The 20069-nt window shown below is 34.4% G+C and overlaps 1 protein-coding gene across 3 annotated transcripts in view; it reads left to right on the plus strand.

Moving 5' to 3' along the window:
* tmem222b (transmembrane protein 222b) overlaps positions 1 to 16210 on the plus strand; it is a 42417-nt gene extending 26207 nt beyond the window's left edge. The window contains exons 4-6 of one of the 3 annotated variants that reach the window (XR_015515982.1): positions 1679 to 1775; positions 1986 to 2192; positions 2255 to 4709. Coding sequence is in view for 2 of the 3 variants with exons in the window: in XM_087294519.1 (XP_087150645.1) it covers positions 14745 to 15062 (318 nt within the window). In the remaining variant the exon portion in view is untranslated. Of the gene's footprint in view, positions 1 to 1678; positions 1776 to 1985; positions 2193 to 2254; positions 4710 to 14744 lie in introns of those variants that run through there. The other 2 variants (NM_001442761.1, XM_087294519.1) reach the window with 2 other exon arrangements.
* Positions 16211 to 20069: the final 3859 nt, after the last annotated feature.

A 20069-nucleotide genomic window follows, 5' to 3' on the forward strand; every position in this document is an offset into this window, starting at 1 on the left:
ATTTGTCAGTACAACAGATTTGACTAAACTCATTGTGAAGGACACAAAAAAAATCAAACATGCTAGTCTTTTTGTCTTGAACTTGTCAGGCATCCTTCACGTGTTATTGGTTGTTGTCTGCTATCAAAAAAATAAACAAGATGATATTTAAATCTCAAAAGCTTTTTTGGTTTACAAAATGCCATGATGCCCTATATCAAATGGATAATGGCAAAATGATGCAGATGTAATGCAGAACAAACAGCATAAATATACTCTGTAATAATGTATAGATAATTCTTAGGTTTACTTTTTAAGAATTAATAAAAATCTTCAACCCAGGCTCATTGGAAATACGTGCCTCAGTTTACATACTTGTGAAACTTAAAATATGCTACTACGTCAATGCTTTGTTGCATGCTTCAGATCCACAAGAGGGTGCTGTCTACAGTTTTGCAAATCTGAAATACATTACTAAAGGTTCGATTTGCTTTACATTTCAGATACACGTCTTTTTAGTACATGTTCATGAGAAGGCAGGGCTTGTAGTTCAGATCACCTTGCAAAACAACTAACCTCAACCCAGCCGATAGTGTTTTCCCATACTTGCACGGCTGCCACTTAGGCCCCATTTACACTAGTACGTTTTAGTTTTAAAATGGCGTTTTAGATCAAAAATGATCCGCGCCCACATTAGCGTTTCACCTAGCGTTTCTGAACATATCTCCATCCACACTACGCCACCAAAAACGCATATCACACGTTCTAGTATAAACAGGAAGCATGTGTCACGCTTGGCATTTGGTTATTGTTATTCAACAAACGCCGGTTGAACAATGAACGGGATGACAAAGAAAGCAAGAGAGGTATTTTTGTGGACAGACCACGAGGTCGAGTTGTTACTAAACGTAACAACTGAATAACTGCACAATGGCGCCTAAAACAGACAATAAGTGCAAACAACGCTCCCATTTCTGTGTCCATGTTGTTGTTTACAGTGAAGGCTGGTCTGCTGTCTTCCGGTAGCATTAAAGCCATTTGTTATAGTCATGTGACAGTGGCTTGACGAATAAGGGATGGATACGCAATGACACAAAAGCCCCAATCAGGTAGCGAATCTCAGCAGCCCCGCCTCCGTTTTTAGATGTGTCCAATTTCCCTCATCCACACTGAAAAGGAGCACCAGCGTTTAAGAATGAAAACGGCCTCTCCAGCATTTCCAAAACGCTCCGTTTTCGGCGCTCGAAAACTCCAGGGTAGTGTGGATGGATGGCGTAACCATAGCAAAACTTATGCGCTTTCATACTAAAACGCATTAGTGTAAACAGGGCTTTAGTTTTATTTTGATTTTACATTGCTTTTTTTGCATTACATTTGTGGAAACGTGCTTCATTGGACTCCTAAGCACTTTGCATACATCACAAACACAATATTGTACAAAGTGAGCTACCAAGCAAACTGACCACAGAAAAGCTGTTTATATGATGATAGAAAAGTGAGGCAATCATATTTCCTAGGAGCCTGTGTTGAAAAAAAAAAATAGGGGTCTTCAAAATTTGTGTATCAGTTAGTTTTATATCATTTCCTTCAAAGTGGTGTCCTGTTAAACTAACTGCATTGTAGGATTAAATGTTTGATGGTAAATAAATACTGACCAAAGCATGTACTTGCTGTAAGTGTATATCTGTTTTATTCTCAGGTACTGGATGTTAGATGTAAGTAAAGTGTATACCAGTGGGTCTAATGCGTGGGACACAGCAGTTCACAACGCATCAGAAGAGTATAAACAGAGAATGGTAATGTGTGTTTCTTCTGCTCTAACTTTTGGAAAAGCAATAAGAGTTTAAGTTCATACTGTTAAACAATAAAAAATTTTATTTGAACCATACAACACTTTTCCCTCTGGTTGTTATTGAATGATTGATGTGAAAATAAAAGAATAATTCTTTGAGCATTTAATAAACTGTTGCTTATATCCTGACAATTATCTCCATTTTTCCCTCCAGCACAACCTTTGTTGTGACAATTGTCACTCTCATGTGGCCATGGCACTGAACTTGATGCGCTATGACAACAGCACCTCATGGAATATGGTGAACCTCTGCCTCCTCTCACTTATCCATGGCAAACACGTCAGGTGAGAGCAAGTGAGCTGACTAATTCACACTGTTCTTTTCAAGTAAGATTGTGCGTGTTTGAAGTATACATCTTTTGTAGGCATGGTTTTACAAGTAGTAATAGTATTTTTTTTTCACATTTCTGTTGTCTGCATCAGGTTATTTAAGCATATACATGTAGCTTGCCAAGATACAAGCTTCACACAATTGAAAGTAATTTGGCTACACTCAGGTTACCCTTTTAAAAGGTAATGGGATAGAGAGCAAGCTATAAGTACACTATCAAACACATTTTTGAGGTCAGTGAGAATTTTTTCCACATTTATATACAATTGAATTCAGAATCGTATAGGTGTTTCCCAGTCAAGGGTTGCAACTGGAACGGCATCCGCTTCATGGAAAACATATGCTGAATAAGTTGTCAGTTAAAGGTACTAAGCCGAAAAGAAAATTAATGAAGTCAGAATTATTAGCCCCCCTGAATTATTAGCCCCCTGTTTATGTTTTTCCCCAATTTTTGTTTAACGGAGAGAAGATTTGTTCAACAAATTCCTAATCATAATAGTTATAATAACTAATTTCTAATAACTGATTTATTTTATATTTGCTATGATGACATTAAATAATATTTTATTAGATATTTTTCAAGACACTTCTATACAACGTAAAGTGACATTTAAAGGCTTAACTAGGTTAATTAGGTTAACTAGGCAGGATAGGGTAATTAGGCACGTTATTGTATTGCTTTGTGCTGTATCTGGAAAAATATAGCTTAAAGGGGCTAATAATTTTGACCTTAAAATTCCCTTGCTCTGTTAAACATTATTTAATTTGAAATTTTTTTTTCAAATTTTAAAAAGAAAAAAAAAATGTTATGGGGGCTAATACTTCTGACTTCAACTGTATATCAAGGATGCTTTATTTGATCAAAGGTAACAGTAAAGACATTACATAATATTTCTGCTTTTAAAGAACGGCATTCTGTTCTTTAAAAAATTCACAAATGTTTTAAATGATAAATGTTAAAAGCTTAAAAATTTTCAACATTTAATTTATTTTTAAAATTAAAATCAAAAAAGGTTTGGATGAATGGCTACAAACCTTTGAGTTTCTTCTTTTGTAGTCTTCATCGTGAAAGCAAATTTAGATTTAGTTTTAGAATTTAAATAATTTATTTTTTTTTTTAGAAAGTCTTCTGAATTGATTGTAGATTTATTCTATGCAATTTAATATAAATTTTATCGGGTAAATATACTTTTGGTTTAGGCGACTAAAATCAAACCAGTTAAATTCAGCTGTCAGTTTAAAAAAAGAATGCACAGATTTTGTAACAGAGTCTAAAGCTAAAGATCCTGTCCACCCTGGATAACCCTTTGAGATGCTGACAGTAATATATGTGTCCCACGTTGCTAAAAACACTCTTAAAACACATATATTTTACTAAAAAGTGAAAATTGGTTGTTTTTGCGTTATTTTGTGCAAATTAGTTCCTAGAACCAGTTTAGTTTAGCTGTCAGTTTAAAAAAGAATGCACAGATAACCGGCTTTACTAATACTATTTGTACAAGTAAATCTTGGAGTAGTTTAAGGGGAAAAATCACAGATGTCACAGCAAGAGATTTTTAAACTAGTTTATTTTATAGAACAGAGGCTTTCAGTTTAGAAGTGTAATCAATACCACACATATACATATTTTATGTACACATATTAATGGCATTTTTTGATAGCATGTGTACTCAAATGAAGTCTTTTGTGTTGTCTCAGAAGTCAATTTCAAGTGTGCTTCAGATTTTTTTATACCTCCTTTTAGATTTTCTACTCTGCATATTGACATTTTTGGACATTTAATGAGGTATGAAGCAAATGATTGCAGTTCAAATGTGACACACAGATTTGTTCAGACAGGAGTCTTTTAACAAATTTGTCTCTCCATAAACACTTTCATTTATTCTTTTTTGTTGATGAAAATGTCATTGTCAAATTTAAAATAAGATCAGTTGTAGACTATATTTGATTGCTGTTTGCTTTAGTAATCAGGCTCATTCACCTATCAAGCTACATAAATCTTCTAAGCTACCAAATACATTCAAATGTATTGTTATCAGCCAGAATTCCTAGATCAGCGACTCTCCTAATAACTATCAGCCATATTAATCTGCCTTTAAAAAAATTGTGGATCTTACTGACAGCAATATTAGATGTTTAGATTAAAGATCACTAATAAAAAATTTAAAAAATCAGTAATTGAACATCCACTGTCATCATGTCATATCTCATGAAAATCACACAGGATGTGCCTCTGCCAAAGCAAACATTTTTAATCCATTTATCTTATTGCTGGATATAATGCAAACAGATGGAGTATGGCTGCAACAGAGGGGTTTACTGTAGCTGATTCAGCTTGTTCACTGCCACCATGCGTGCTTTAAATGTTTTATCACAGATTATTTGCTTCTGATGCAGTGCAGTCTGGATCTAAGCTCAAAATGTGTATCTTGTAATGTGTATTCTATTGAGAAAATTGTTAATTAAGTGAAAAGATTCATTTTTGCTGCATATTTTGTAAATCCATCCATGCTTTATGTACTCTATCCAGTAAAGCAGAGCTGTTGTAAATGCGTCCTTGTGATGCTTCTTCATGAAGGTTTCCTGAACCCGCAGACCTAAAGTGGAGCACCACTGCAGTGCATTCTATCATTTCAGTTCTAAGTTTAGATGTAGCATGTTTTAATATAGGTGCAGCTCATACTGCATTGAATAAGCAACAAACATATATTATCAGTATTTTCATTCAATAGAAAGCAGAGATTCTTGGAATAAAAATAATAATAATCAGATCTTTAGATTTGCTGGAATTTGCTTTGTGGTCTTAAAGGTTGGTGATTTCAGAGAGGCTAGCTGTTGCTAAAGCTAAAGATCCTGTCCACCCTGGATAATAACTGTTTAAAGCAGGGGTCACCAGTCCAGTTTCTAGAGGGCCAATGTCCCTGCAGTGTTTAGCTCCAACTTGCCTCAACACACCTGCCTGGGTGCTTCAAGTATACCTAGTAAGACCATGATAAGCTAGTTCAGGTGTGGTTGATTAGGTTTGGAACTAAAATCTGCTGGACACCGGCCCTCCAGGAACAAGTTTGATGACCCCTGGTTTCAGGGTCACGAAACACCAAAACATGTTTTTTGAAATGCTGACAGTAATATATGTGTCCCACCTTTCTAAAAACACGATTAGGACACATATTTTACTAAATAGTGAAAATTAGTTGTTTTTGCGTTACTTCGTGCAAATTTCTTCTTCCGATTTGAAAATAAATTTTGAAGCTGCATCACTGTGATGAGATCATTGTGTAAATTCCAGCGTGGAGACTGGATGTCTGTACCAGCGGGTACAACATGACGTCTTTGAGTTTTCATCATTAATTTACGAGAAAGACTTGGTTCGAACCAATCAGCACACTCTATCGTGAATGAGATGCAACTTCATTAATATGCATTATATAGCTTCGAAGATCCGTTTACCCGTTACAGTGTTCAGAGAGATGCCACTTTGTGTTGCCAACTGTTATTCAAACAAGTGGAAGAGGAAGAATCGGTCGTCAGTGTTGCTTTTATAAATGTCCCCTGTGATGAGGGGATTACAGTGGTCTGCTCACATGTGACAAAAATATGTTTGTAAGGAACATTTTTACCCAAGATCTTTTCGAATCTGAAAATGGTGAAATCCGGTTTTGCCACTAGTGTTCTTTAAAAAAAAGATGCAGTTCCAGTTTGTGTTGATCTCCCTGTCTACAGATTTGGTAAGTGTGTAATCAATTTTCTTTGATTTTCACCACATTTTGTGACAGGATAGTCTATACACACATGGCTGTTTGACACTATTCTCTGCACCTACCGAGTCTCTGCATCTACCGAGAAATGCTGTTTTTTTTCTAATATGGCATGCATATCAAATTCCATTAAAACAATAGATGGTTTGTCAGGGGGGGCTTGCATTAAATGTTTCTGAATGAAAGCACCAAACTGCACTTAAAGTCGACAAATTAAGAAAGAAACACCCAAAATTACACGAAACTCTTGAGGAAATGTCAATATCGTGGTAACGCAATGACATTAATCGATCTTTGTGCTAAAACATGTAAACATCCAAAAAGCAACTCGTGTAAACACTTTTATTAATGTCTTATTCAGATTAAGGCACATACTGAAACTCCCCTTTTTATACCAACCCTTCCCTCTTTCGCCACTGCCACGTAAACAAAGCTGGACTCAAGCTGAATTTATACTTTCGCCTGGCGCCACATCGCACACGTCTGCTGACTGCATGCGCACCTCACGAAATGGACGAAGCTTTTATACTTGGTGCATTCACCGTTGTGATATTCTTTAAAACAACAGGGGGTGGTAAAATAAACTGACCGTAAAGTCAGACGGATAAACCAGAACTGTCATATTATTAATATCATTCAATATATTAAAATGATTTTTTTAAAATAAATTATTTTAATAGTTATAAAGATTTTTTATTATCATTCAAGTTTTTTTTTTCTTTTTCAATCAAACTTGATGCATCACTTGCTTTTGTTTGCTTATGGCCCTTTAAAGCAAAATCTCCTCCAAAGCACACAAGCAGATAACTTCATGTATCATTCACTAGTGAGAAATCTTTACAGTTCAAAGAGAATGTTTTTATTCAAGACATTTTTTAAGGGTAATGTAAAAAAAGATGTCTTCTGGAGAAATCTTAAATGATTTAACATTGATCAAACATCATTTGTCAATTTGCAAGATCTAATATGACTTTTGAATTGTAAATTATATATTGAATACTTTGTACAAGTGCCATGAGTGTAGCCAATGCTGCTGATATGGCATTAAATCGTAAATAAATTAAACATTACAGTTCAAAGCGCATAATATTACTACATAATGCGGTTGCATGTCCGCCAAAGTGTTTTATCCCAAGTCCCAAGTTACTTTCAATAAAGAGAGCCGTGATTTTAGAGTGTCTGCAGCATGACGAGACGATGAATGTTTCTCAGTATGCACTCTTAGCATTCTTACATCCTCGTGTTCTCATGTAACATCATTATCAACAGTCAAATTTTTGTTCCAAATCTCAAGATCACAAGAATGGAGGACACGTGAAAGTTCCTGGATGTGTCTTGATATCGAGGATGCGTGGATGCAGACTTGAGTGCAAAACTTGCTCGAGTCCAAGTCGTCATTGTGGCTGAATAAAAGACGTGGGAAGCACAGCATGCTATACCTGTTTATTATAAGTTCAGAGATGTAACTTATTTATCTCAGGAGTTTCCCTTAATGAGACTGTGAAAGTACACACTAATATGAAAATCTTAATGCATAAACACATTAAGGGCGTTTTATTTGCATTATGCAAAGTATATTTGTAAGGTTTTTGTCCGTATTATATGTATAGAAAAGGGGAAAATCTAAAAATCATTGTATGAGATCTGTAATGTTTGAATAATTTTCATGTGGTCGTGTGACCATCAGGAGGAGTGCAGCATCTCATTTCTCAGAGGACATATTCTGTGTTTTCGTGGTCTCCCGAGTTTGTTCTTCCGAGAGAATCTGGCAAAAATGGTCTCCACAAAAACGCAAGTCTGCTCTCACATTCATTCATTTTATTTTCTGTGGTTGCCACAGTGGAATGAACCGCCAACTTATCTAGCATGTTTTTACGCAGCAGATGCCCTTCCAGTTGCAACCCATCACTGGGAAACATCCATTCACACACATACACTCCGGTCAATTCAGCTTACCCAATTCACCTGTATTGCATGTCTTTGGACTTGTGGGTGAAACCAGAGCACCTGGAGGAAACCCACGCAAACACAGGGAGAACATCAAACTCCACAGAGAAATGCCAACTGACCCAGCTGAGGCTCAAACCAGTGAACTTCTTGCTGTGAGGCGACATCACTACCTACTGCGGCACCGCGTTGCCAATTCCGCTCTCTGTGTTGTTAGAACTGAGAAACAGCCACTGTTTGTGTTGTGTATTTTAATTGTGCACTCAAAAAAAAATTGTTGAATGAACATGATTTAATCGTGGCACCCTTTATGCATCTAATCCAATCAAGTAAACCTGAACTGCTTTGAACATGTTGTATGAACACAAAGCACATTTGTAGATAAAACATGGTTTCAATATGTCAGTCTAACTTCTTTGCAACTAATTGACTCAAAATGTTTGTATTGTGTTATTCTAATTAAAATGATTCTAATTTACTCAATGTAACACTAAAGCTTTACTTTAACAAAATTATGTCTTGTTAAATCAGCTAGTAAATTTCTTGTTCAAAATTGTTGTTTAAATTACATTTTTTAAATGACAATACTATGAAGCAAGATTTAAAATTAAGTAATTCAACACAAAAAGGACAGAAAACATGTTTTATATATATATATATATATATATATATATATATATATATATATATATATATATATATATATATATATATATGTATATGTATATATGTATATTTCTTTCTTTTATTATAGCCTTTAGCAGGCACCAATCACATTTAAACAAATTTCTTCTTTAATATTCTGATACAAAATGTTATATAATATCCAAAATTGTAATATAAAATGTATAAGAAACATTTAGCCAACAAAATAACCTTGGCTCTTAAGAAAACTGATCCCCAAGCAATACCTATAGGACGTTAACATCATTTTTTTTTTACCAATTGAGTTTAAACAGCTTTCTTCACTTTGGTACTCCTATTCAAAATGTAAAAGTATAAAATGTTTAGGAAACATATAGCCAACAACATAACATGCATAACATTCAAGCTCTTGGGAAAACCAATTCCCAAACTGTGCCGAAAACACGCGGTGATACTTCTTCCTGTTGTTTTCGTATGGTGACATCCAAACACACTACTGCTACCTACTGATATGCGCGAAGTGACTCTCCAGAGTGAGAGTTGTCGATTTGAAGCATCTCAGTCTCATTGAATCAACATGTTCTGATCAAATTCATTTGATTGTTTCTTGATTCAGTTTCAAATAACATGAATTAATCATTTAACATACGTAAACTTTATTTGTTCTTTTCAATCTGACAAATTTTTATTTTGTAAATCCAATACATGCCTAGTTGATTTTGAGTGTGCTGGCAGTTGGAGAATGTTCAAAGCAGCATTGAAAAAAAAATAAAAAATCTCAAATTCTCAACAAAGCATTTTTAGAAGAGTGCAGGCAATTTCTGCTTTATCGGTGGACCTGTGCCCTGTCAGACTGCATTGTGAACTTGCTGCACATACAAAATGCAGTTATGCAAATCCACATCTTGACAGGCATGTTCAACAACCTATCATAATGTTCACACGGACATTTTCATTGAACAAAGAACTGTTTATCTTCTGAACGCAAATTAATATATTTTAGGTGAGACCCAGGAGATCCTCTCATAGTCAGCAAAGGTTACAATACATTCAACGTCCAGAAAAGAATGGAGAAATGACACTCCAAGAAGACTTTTGTGCACCAAACAAAACTGTAAAAATAACGTTATTTGCCAATGTCTTCAGTATCAGTTCATGGTGCTCATTTTCTATGTGCAATATGACTCTATTGTGTTTATTTGCTGACTCTAATGGTAATAAATCATACCTCCCATAGTAAATGTGCACCCTGACTACCTGACACAAGAGAGAACACGGGCAAACAGATTCCCATACAGTGTTTTGGCACACAAAAGTGTATTTGGAGCTTTGTATGATTACAGTTAAACCACTGAAGTGAATGTTCTGACAATGTTAGCTTTCTGGATTTTTAAACAAGGGTAAATAAAGCCTGACAGAATTATCCTGATCTATTCATTTGAAATAAAATAAGCTGTAGGTTATATTTATTTGCCAATTGCTTTAGTAATCGGTGGTTAATTCACCCATCAAACAGTTCTAAGCTGCTAACCAACTGTATAACTAACTATATAACTATCTAACCAACTATATAAAAAGTTATAGGCATCAACCAGAATTCCCATATCAGCGCATCCCCCTAATAACTGTCAGCCTTATTAATCTGCCATTAAAAAAGTTAATTGTGGATCTTACCGACTTCATTATGTGTTAAGAGTTGTTTAAACTAAAGATCTCTAATAGAAAATCAGTAATCGAGCAAACAAATGCAGACTACACTAGATGTGAATGTTTGTTTTCTGAATTTTGTATGTCTTTGGACCTTTGGTAGTTAGATTTCATCTAAAATATTGTCTTTTAATGCTCTGAAGATAAACAAACGTCTCTGGCAATAAGAACTACGCAATGAATTAATCAAACAGTATATTGTTCAACCTTAATCCAAGCAAAAATTGATTAAAGCATCGAAATCACAATTTGTTTATCTACAATAGTCAATAGTAGATATTATATAAAGAAAAATTTTATGGCCATGTTAATTTGTTTGATTGTTACATTTCTGTACTTGAATGCTTTTAGACTCACCAGTAAACCATAAAGCACAGTTTATTTCACTTTTTTTTTTTTTTTTTGCTCTGTTGCTCTTTTATGTTTGCTCAGTATTATAAATGCTTGCAATTTATTATATTTAATCCAGTTGATCTAAATGAATGAAATCTTTCCAAATAGAGCTATTAAAATCATCTGGTTAAAATCACTTATGTAATATCACAACAAAATAAAATATCGCAATGTCAGATTTTTTCAATATCGTGCAGCCATAGTGTGGAATAACCCTGATAAATCAATGGATGAAATTCTTTTCAGTTTTTTACTTCGGGCCCAAAATATGTTTGAAAAACCTTAGCAACATGAACATAGCAAAGCACATAGTATCATTTAGATAAATATGTTTATATCTGCTTTACAACTTGTCAATGAATAACACACAACAAAAATGGCAGTCGTGAGAAAAATGCGTTTGATAATGATTTGAATATGTTTGTTCCAACTACACTGAAAAAAGGTCTCCAAAGTTGTTAAAAACAATTTATATGGGTTGAATAAGAATGAACAAGTTAAATTGAGTAATGTTCAACTTAATTTGTTCGATTAAATTCAGCCCAAACTAATTGTTTACATACACTTAACTGAAATTTTGTAAATCCAAGGATTCATTTTGGATAATTTCTTTTTCAGTGTATGTAATTTGGCATTCATTCATATGTTTGCATCCATATCATATCTAAAATCCCACTGCAAAATTGCATGATTATAGGACTTGGAAATCGACCCAGTGCTCAGTTTTGGGTGTCAGCTAAAAATGCCTCTACATGGCACCTAAAGCTATCCACTCAAGTCTAACAATGAATTGCTCCAGACACTATTTATTTTTTTTATTTCCCCCACACTACCGAACACAATGCATGTGCATTGGCCCCAAGAGACTGAGGGACTCTCACCAGCACTGACTGTCATGGCGTCTCTCAGTGGTACCCATGTGTAATTGAAAGTGTTGCATTGAGTGCATGTTTCTCCTGGCCCAAAGTGTTGAGTGTGCATCCATCACTGTTTATTGTGAGAATCCTACTGTCAGTCACTAAAAAAAGAACTGCAGGTATGAAATGATGATGCAGCTATTTGGTCTCCAGCACATTGTTGTAGTTGCATCAGAATTTAAAGTAATTGGATGTCTCATAGAGCCAGAGGTTTTTACCACTAGGATGAAGTCTGGTGCGCTTTGCAATGTGTTATAATTTTGCAGCATATCCTGATGTAATTCTGTGAAGTAGACACGGAACGTGATGTTTAGAAAAGGGCAGTGTGTTATCATAATAATAATTTGTCTTGTTTTTCACCTTTTGTTTGCTTTCTGTTTGATTAATGAGGTTTGCTTAAGTAAGCATCACCAACCTTGGGGGAGAAGGAGTGTGCTTTATTATGTTGAATGTGCACTTGTAGTGAACTTCAAATCTTAAGGGGATACGTAAAATCAAAGGGCATTTTTATTTCATGTTCTGGAAATGTATGTTTTTTTCACACTTTAAAAAAGCATAATTTTATAATAACAACATCAAATTTAAGGTGAATTAACCTACATTTGAAATATCTGACCACACTGAGTCCCAAAACACATGTTTATATCCAAACAGTTGTAAGGGACGTGTCTACAGGGTTTCAACAGGTCATGGAATTTTAAAAAGGGTGGGAATTTACGTTACATTTCTTTGACTCCATTACAAAAGATTATCAAAGTCAAAGTTTAAAATCAGTCCCACTGAATTTAGGAATGAGCTTAGTAGTAGCAACAAGCTCTTTATTTTCCCCTCAAAGAACAAACAAAAACCAGCACTGAGCTGCTGGGATGCATAAAATCAAAGGGCATTTTTATTTCATGTTCTGTAAATGTTTATTTGCTTGACTAATTTAAAAAGTATAATTTTGTAATAACAACAATATCAAATCAAAGGCGAATTAAACTAAATTTGAAATATCGAACCCCACTGTCGAACCAAGTCCCAAAACACACGTTTGCAAACAGCTGTAAGGGGAGTGTCTACAGGGTTCCAACAGGTCATGGAATTTACATTACTTTTTTTTTTTTTTTTACCCCAGTACAAAATATTATCAAAGACAAAGTTCAAATCAGTCCCACTTAGTTTGTGAATAAGCTTAATAGTAGGGAGAAGCTCTTAAGTTTTACCCTTAAATTAGAAACAAAAGCCAGCACTAAGCTGCTCAGTTACATGTAACAATTTTATTATTATTTTTTTTTTTTTTTTATCAAGACACAAAACACTTGTTGGTTAAGGAATCTAATGTGGTGCATTCTTTTAAGCTGATGTTGTGAGCCAAATATGCTTGGCCATGTTGGTCATGACTAGGGTTTGACAGAATCTGCTGACATTTGATTGTTATTTCTGTGCAAAATTTTCTAAAAAAAATTTAAGATTTTTTCTGGATTGATTTTGGGAGTGTAGGAACTAAACACCTAAAACGCAAAGCAAAAAAAAAAATCACTAATTTTTAATTTAGGGTTTACAATGCAAATCAAATTAGATCTATTGTGTGCTAAACAAAGCGAATAAATAAATCAAATAAACATTTACATATTTATTGATAATATTACTGAAATTAATATAAACATGTAATAAATACATATTTACACGTATACATATAGTACAATAGTTCCACATACTGTACAAACATGCATACATACATACAATATCTACATACATACAATTGTTTATTTACATTCACAAAATAAAAGTTAAAATTTTTATGCGCATATACGGAGATGAACCATAAATCGGTTAATGGAAACTGTAAGATGTGCATAAGTTTTGAAAATGCACATAAAAAAACATGCGCATAACTGAGTAGAATTATCTTCTTATCCAATAAGAAAAGGTGCACATAAACTACAATGGAAACACTTAGTGAACAAATTCCAGTTTTCACATTAAAAAAGGTCATGTGGTTTTGTTATAAGAGATCATGTGATGGTAAAAAATATGTGTAAATGGACAAACCAGCCAGCTGAGCACATTGTAACCTATCTGAAATGTTTTAGTAATTTTTAATATTATTAATTACCTTTTGAACTGTCAATAGCGTCTGTACTTCGTCTCATGCCTTAAAACCCCACCACAAGTCAGCATCGTCTTCTGAGGTGCAAGTCGTTTATTAAATAAGGAAAAGATTCACGCAGCTTCTCCTACCGCAACAAATTCAATTTTAACTGTTGATATTTGGCACCAGTTTATCAGGAAGTGACGATTTTGTTCTCTTTGTCTTACAGTATTGGATGGAAAGGCTGCTTTATTTGCACGTCTTTTATGCGATATTCCAGTTTTGCGCATAAAGATAATTTGCATTTTTGGATGGAAACATAGCTTGTTACATGAGAGAACAGACAGAGCTGCCAGATTTGCATGGTTATTGATGGTTAAATAGATGAAAGTATGTGGCTATTTAGCTGGCTATTTAATAATCACTTTGTATCTTACATGAAAAAAAGCAAATTGTCTAGTTATATTTAAAAATAACCATCTCCATAGACATGCTAGTACATTTTACAAAATTGTAATGTTATATTTTGCTAGTAGTAATGTGCATTTGAATGTTTGAAACAAATAACATTTGACAAGCAATTGACTAGTGATTTGACTCCCTTTTTTAATTTCTTAGTGCGAGTTTTAATCACACCGGTGTGATTGCATGCGTGAAAGGGTTCAACTTTTGTTATGTGGCTTCTGTTATGTGGTTTGTACAAGAAACAGCACATGCAGAAGTGTAAATGATGCCCTATAGTTTGATAGATTTGTCGTCTGAAAAGTTCTATAAAATTTACCCAGAGCAATGTTTTTTTTTTTTTTTTTAAGTTTTGCAAAAATTTAAGCTGAGGCAGGTATTTTCAATGAGCCTGGCTTGGACGTTTTCATGCATATGGTCAATTGTTTTACGCAACCAGTGGATAATGTTTCTGTAATGTATTAGAACTTCTATGTTAAGCTTCTTTGATACAATCTACATTGTAAAAGTGCTATAGAAAAAAATTGAATTGAAGTATCAATCATCATGTGCTGCATAAATCATTGGAAGTGAGTCATTTCAATTTCAACTCACCTGTTTGAATGATGTTCGGTATGCAGTTTATATAAATGGCCTCTAACAGATTATTGTTTTTTTGTTTGTTTCTCTTTTTCTGCAGTTGCATAGGCTTCCTGAAGACCTGGCTTCCATTCTGCATCTTAACCAGCGTCATTATGGCTGTTGCTCTTTCTCTAAACCTGCGATGACCAAGCAGGTATTAACAAAAGCGGGTGCTCAGGGTGAGTGGGCACAAGGTTGTCAGTGCCCATCGGAGACCCATTTCTCCAGCTTAAGGGGAACTCCAATGAACGTCAACTTGAAGTCCAGCTCTTCAAAGCGTAGAGGAGCACAACATCAAAAATCAAACGCTAGACCTCTTTGTCGTAGGGTAGAGACAGCAAATACACCATGGCTTCAATGTCTTGTGGTGATGTAAAGAAACGCTATTTTCACAAAACAAAACAAACAAAAAAATAACCTGTCTTCCAAAGGCATGACTTTGGTGTGTGTCTTGAGGGTTATGGTGCTCATTTATCGTTTGGCTAGATTTTGATCTATATCCAAACTATAACTGCTGTTTAGGAAAAGTAACACTATAACTTCTATAAATATATATATATATTGTCTTATATTTTAAACACAACTTGAATATAAATTTCTAACAATGCTCTTTCCGAGAACATATAGTTTATTGTAGAATCAGTGCATTATATATATTGAGATAAACACGACGATGGATATCCTTTTCAAATTTGTAAAGTAAATATGAACGCTTAATTCTAATTACGTTTAGTGTTTCATTTTATTTAAAGGTATCCTTTCAGTGTCTTTTGGCAAGGCTAACTATCAGCAAATATAGCTTTTGCTTTGATTATTGCAGCTTGGCATGCTTTTAAGTGTAATGGGTTTTATATATAAATTCAATTAGATATGAAGATTATTAGCACTAAAAATGTGATCAATAAATGAGAAAATCTTGTTTGCAATATATATTTAAAAGCATTTGTTGCCTGACCAGCTGTTATCATATTGCGGATTTGACTGCTATTTTTTAATGATTATATTGCATATTTCTGGAAAATCTTCTACTTCAAGTAGACTGAAATTCCAAAGTGAACAGGATATATGGTGATTTTTTTTTTTTAATCCGTTGGGAGTAGATTGGATCAGGAAAAAAGCGGGTGTTTCATGGCCGAAAAAAGCCAGGCCTGAATGTAAATGGGTGAAATTTAAGTGTCCTTGGTGACTTCAGTTGAAATAGAGGGTTTATTCAGGGACCAAGCCAGATCATTTAAGGAAAGATGAAAATCAGATGTTTAGTTTTCTAAAATGCAATGATGATGAATCCTGCACAGTAAGACCAGGAATAAAGGAAGTAAAAGAGCTCATGATGTTGATGTCATGTTGCCTTTAATAAATCTCTGTTGTCCTGAGATTCACATTGCAGCGGTTTTGGTGGTCGTGTTTGAACACTTGACTCTCACATTTTGTTTTCAAAAGGCATATCAAATGTTGTTTTTGTTTTTTGTGTCGTGCAACAATCATTGCAAAAAGTATAACAAAAATAAAATATAATAATTCTGATATACAGGTTTGGAAAAAAAAAATTCCACTTATTAATTCTCTGGATTTGCCTTTAATAAGTATGTTTGTACAGTTTTTTAAACTGGTAACATCTTAAAAATGTCAAAAAGGAATGTTATTTAAAGTAACTTGTAATTACTGACCTTAAATATTGGGGAAAATATTGATATTATTAGATTTAATTATTAAATAATATAAATATTACTGACACACTGGTGTTGGACAAAGAAACTGAAACACCTGGTATGGTGTAGGGCCTTTTGCTTAGTAGCCAGAGGCATTGTGAGTAATTCGTCTTGCAGAGCAGTGGCCAGGTTACTACATGATGCTGGTGGAGGAAAACGTTTCCTTACCATGGGAGATGTTCAAACTTACTTTCATGTTCATCAAACCACTCTGTCACCGGTCTTGCTGTGTGCATTATCATCCTAATGCATGGAACAGCTTTCAGGATACAATGTTTGAACTATTGGGTGCACGTTGGTATGATTTGGTAAACCTTGGCAGTGACACAAAAATCTAGCACAATATTGAGACTAGGGAATCCCATAATATTGCAGCCCAGTCCATCACTGATCCATCCACATGCTTCGTTCTGGGTAGTACGCTTCTTTGGGGCATCTCCACACTATAACTCTCCCAGATGTGGGAAAGATGTTGAAGGTGGAATTATCAAAACAATACATGTGCACTTTTTCTTATCGGATAAGAAGATTATTCTGCTCAGTTACACTGAAAAAAATTATTCAAAGATGATTCCTTGGATTTACTCAATTTTTTTACGTAAAGTGGTTGTAAACAATTTAATTATGTTAAATTTAAACAAACAAATTAAGTTGAACATTATTCAATTCAATTTGATTGTTTAAATTTAACACAAATAAATTGTTTGCAACAGTTCTCCATGCAACACTTTTTTCAGTGTATGCGCATGTTTTTTATGCGCATTTTCAAAACTTCTTACCATTTCCATCAACTGATTTATGGTTTATCTCCAATATGCGCATGTTTCACATTCTCCACATTCTCCTCTGGCACCATTGGAACTGACATTTGGCACTGTTACAAGTGACTAAAGGTTTGGCTATAGCATCACATCCATGTATATTGACCCTGTGGAGCTCCAAACGAACAACCTGTTGGTGGAAACAAGAGTTGAGTAGCACATTTAATTCTGAAGTGATTTTGGGAGCTGTGGTTTTATGTTTTTTTTTTTGGGATATAATCCAGGTTCGCAACCGGACATTTATTTCAGATAGCTTGCTCTCAAATCCACTGTTACTCCTGTTAGATGTGGTTTGTCCTACTTGGGGGTATGTAGACATTAGCATGGATATTTTAGCTCTTGAAACATCACAAAGACTTGCTGTCTTGGTCAAAGATTTGCCAGCGAGACAAACACCAACAATATGTCTTCTTTTGAACTCTGATATGTCAGCCATAATGTTGTGTGCATTGCAGTATTTTAAACAAAACTTTATTATTACTCTGCTCATAAAAACTCTGCTCTTACTGGTGGAATGCAGGAAGTTTGGACTCCAGGCTGGTCAAATTTAGCTATGAAACCTCCAACACTAAACTACTTGTTTTAGTTTCATTGTCCAACCCCTGTATGGTTTTTATTTATTTATTTTTTTTCTCCATTAGCATTACATTTCAAAATAAATCCAGGGAAGAAATCATAACTTTATAGTGGTTTCTTATAAGTTCTGTTTGGATAATGCTAGAAATGATCAAATTGAAGGAAACATTTAGACGATTTAAGGACAAAATATTGGACATTTCGGCAAATGTCCCTTTTTGAGTCTAAAATCCAAAAGAAAGATTGACAAAATTGCATTGTGTAAAGAAAATGATTATATATGTGTAATTTAAGTATAAATGTATAACAACAGTGCTTTAATTTTTTGTATTAATATAATAATGCATGAATAATGCATTATTATGTTGGGGATAATTGTATTCCTATATTATTTTAAGACAAATATTTATAGTAAATTGTAAATAGATCATTTTAAATATTACAGTGGCAATTTTCATTTAATATATTATTTAAATTGAACTGATACATTTTTTTTACATCAATGGAACATTTACCTAATGAAACTTGTAAATCTTGAAACTTTATGTGCTAAATGTATTTTAGTTCCTTTTCTTAAACTTTTTTTTTTTTTTACTTCATTTTCTGTACACAAATTATATTTTGCATCTTTCTGATTTTGGGGTGTAAAAAAATCCCTCAGACATCCTTATCAGACGTCTTTGTTAGCATACGGAAAACAAAGCAGGGATTAAAATAGGTTTTAGATGCAATCAAACCTCCATTACTGTAATCCCAAACATGGATTGCTTGCTCACATTCTTTAGGATTGTTTGCTTTCCTGCACTGTATCCATAAACTGCCTCCTTCCAGTTTCAAATACAGATCAAACCCTCCTGTAATCCTAGACCACAACTAGGCACCAAACACTTTTCCAAGGCTCCTGTGTGTAAAAGAAATCCCCTCTTTGTTTGGAGAATCTCTTCCTCCATTTCACACTCTCTCCTTCTTTGGAAGTTCTGCCAGGAGCAGCAGGTAGCGGAGTGTCCTGAGCTCTTTGGAGACTCTTGATTCAGGCCCCTGTGTGGCCCCTGCTGGTCCCGGCTGGAGCTGATCAGATTAGAGAGTTTTCAAAGACCCCGAACTAGTGGATCAGAAGCACATTTGACTGCTCTGGGAGTCACGCAGCCCACTGCTTCACATTTCCTGTTTGTAATCCCAAAAATCTGATGGACATTCCATGGGTTTATACTTTTATAAAAAAGCCCTTCATTCACTGAAACCTCTCAAAGGTTACAAAATGTAAAATGGGGCACAGGGCCTGAAACTATTTATAAACCTTTTTCAGCATTACTAAACATTTTAATCATGACATATTTGTGTATATTACGTACAGTGCTCAGCATAAATGAGAACACCCCGTTTGAAAACGAATATTTTTAGCCATTTAATATACACTACCTGAAAAAAAGTCTTGTTGCCTTTTCAAGTTTTAAGAGCAACAAAAAATAACTTGACTTCTAGTAGATCAGAAGTGGCATATATGACAGGCAAAGGCCTCTAGATTACACTTATTTACCAAAATAATATGATCATGACTTGATTTTTAATGATTTAATTAGGACAGTAAGGTCTGACTTTGCTGAGAAAAAAGTCTTGTCACTTAACAGAAATAATGTGCAGTATAGAATATAAAGTCATGCTGCAGTGGAAAAAGGATTAATAATGTGTATGACTCCCATGAGCTTGGACAACTGCATTCATACATCTCTGCAATAACTCAAATAACTTATTAATAAAGTCATCTGGAATGGCAGAGTTCATCAAGATTCTTTTAATTTATCTTTAATGCCTCTTTCATCTTACCCCAGTCATTCTCAATTATGTTCATATCTAGTGGCTGGGCTGGCCAATCCTAGAGCACCTTCACCTTCTTTGCTTTCAGGAACTTTGATGTGGAGGCTTTAGCATGAGAAGGAGTGCTATCCTGCTGAAGAATTTTCTTCTCCAGTAGTTTGTAATGTAATGTGCAGCACAAATGTCTTGATACTTCAGGGTGTTGATGTTGCCATCCACACTGCAGATCTCATTAGCATGCCCCCATACTGAATGTAACCCAAACCATGATTTTCCTTTATCAATCTGGACTTATTTCTGTGAGAATCTTGTGTCCATGTGGGTTCCAATAGGTCTTCTGCAGTATTTGTGATGATTAGGATGCAGTTCAACAGTTGATTCATTGGAAAAATCTACCTTCTGCCACTTTTCCAAACGATAAACTAAAAGTCGTTATTATTTGTTGCTTTTACAACTGGGATT

This window comes from Danio rerio, chromosome 19 (genome assembly GCF_052040795.2).
Source record: "Danio rerio strain M-AB ecotype USA chromosome 19, GRCz13ab, whole genome shotgun sequence".
Classification (NCBI taxonomy): Eukaryota; Metazoa; Chordata; class Actinopteri; order Cypriniformes; family Danionidae; genus Danio; species Danio rerio.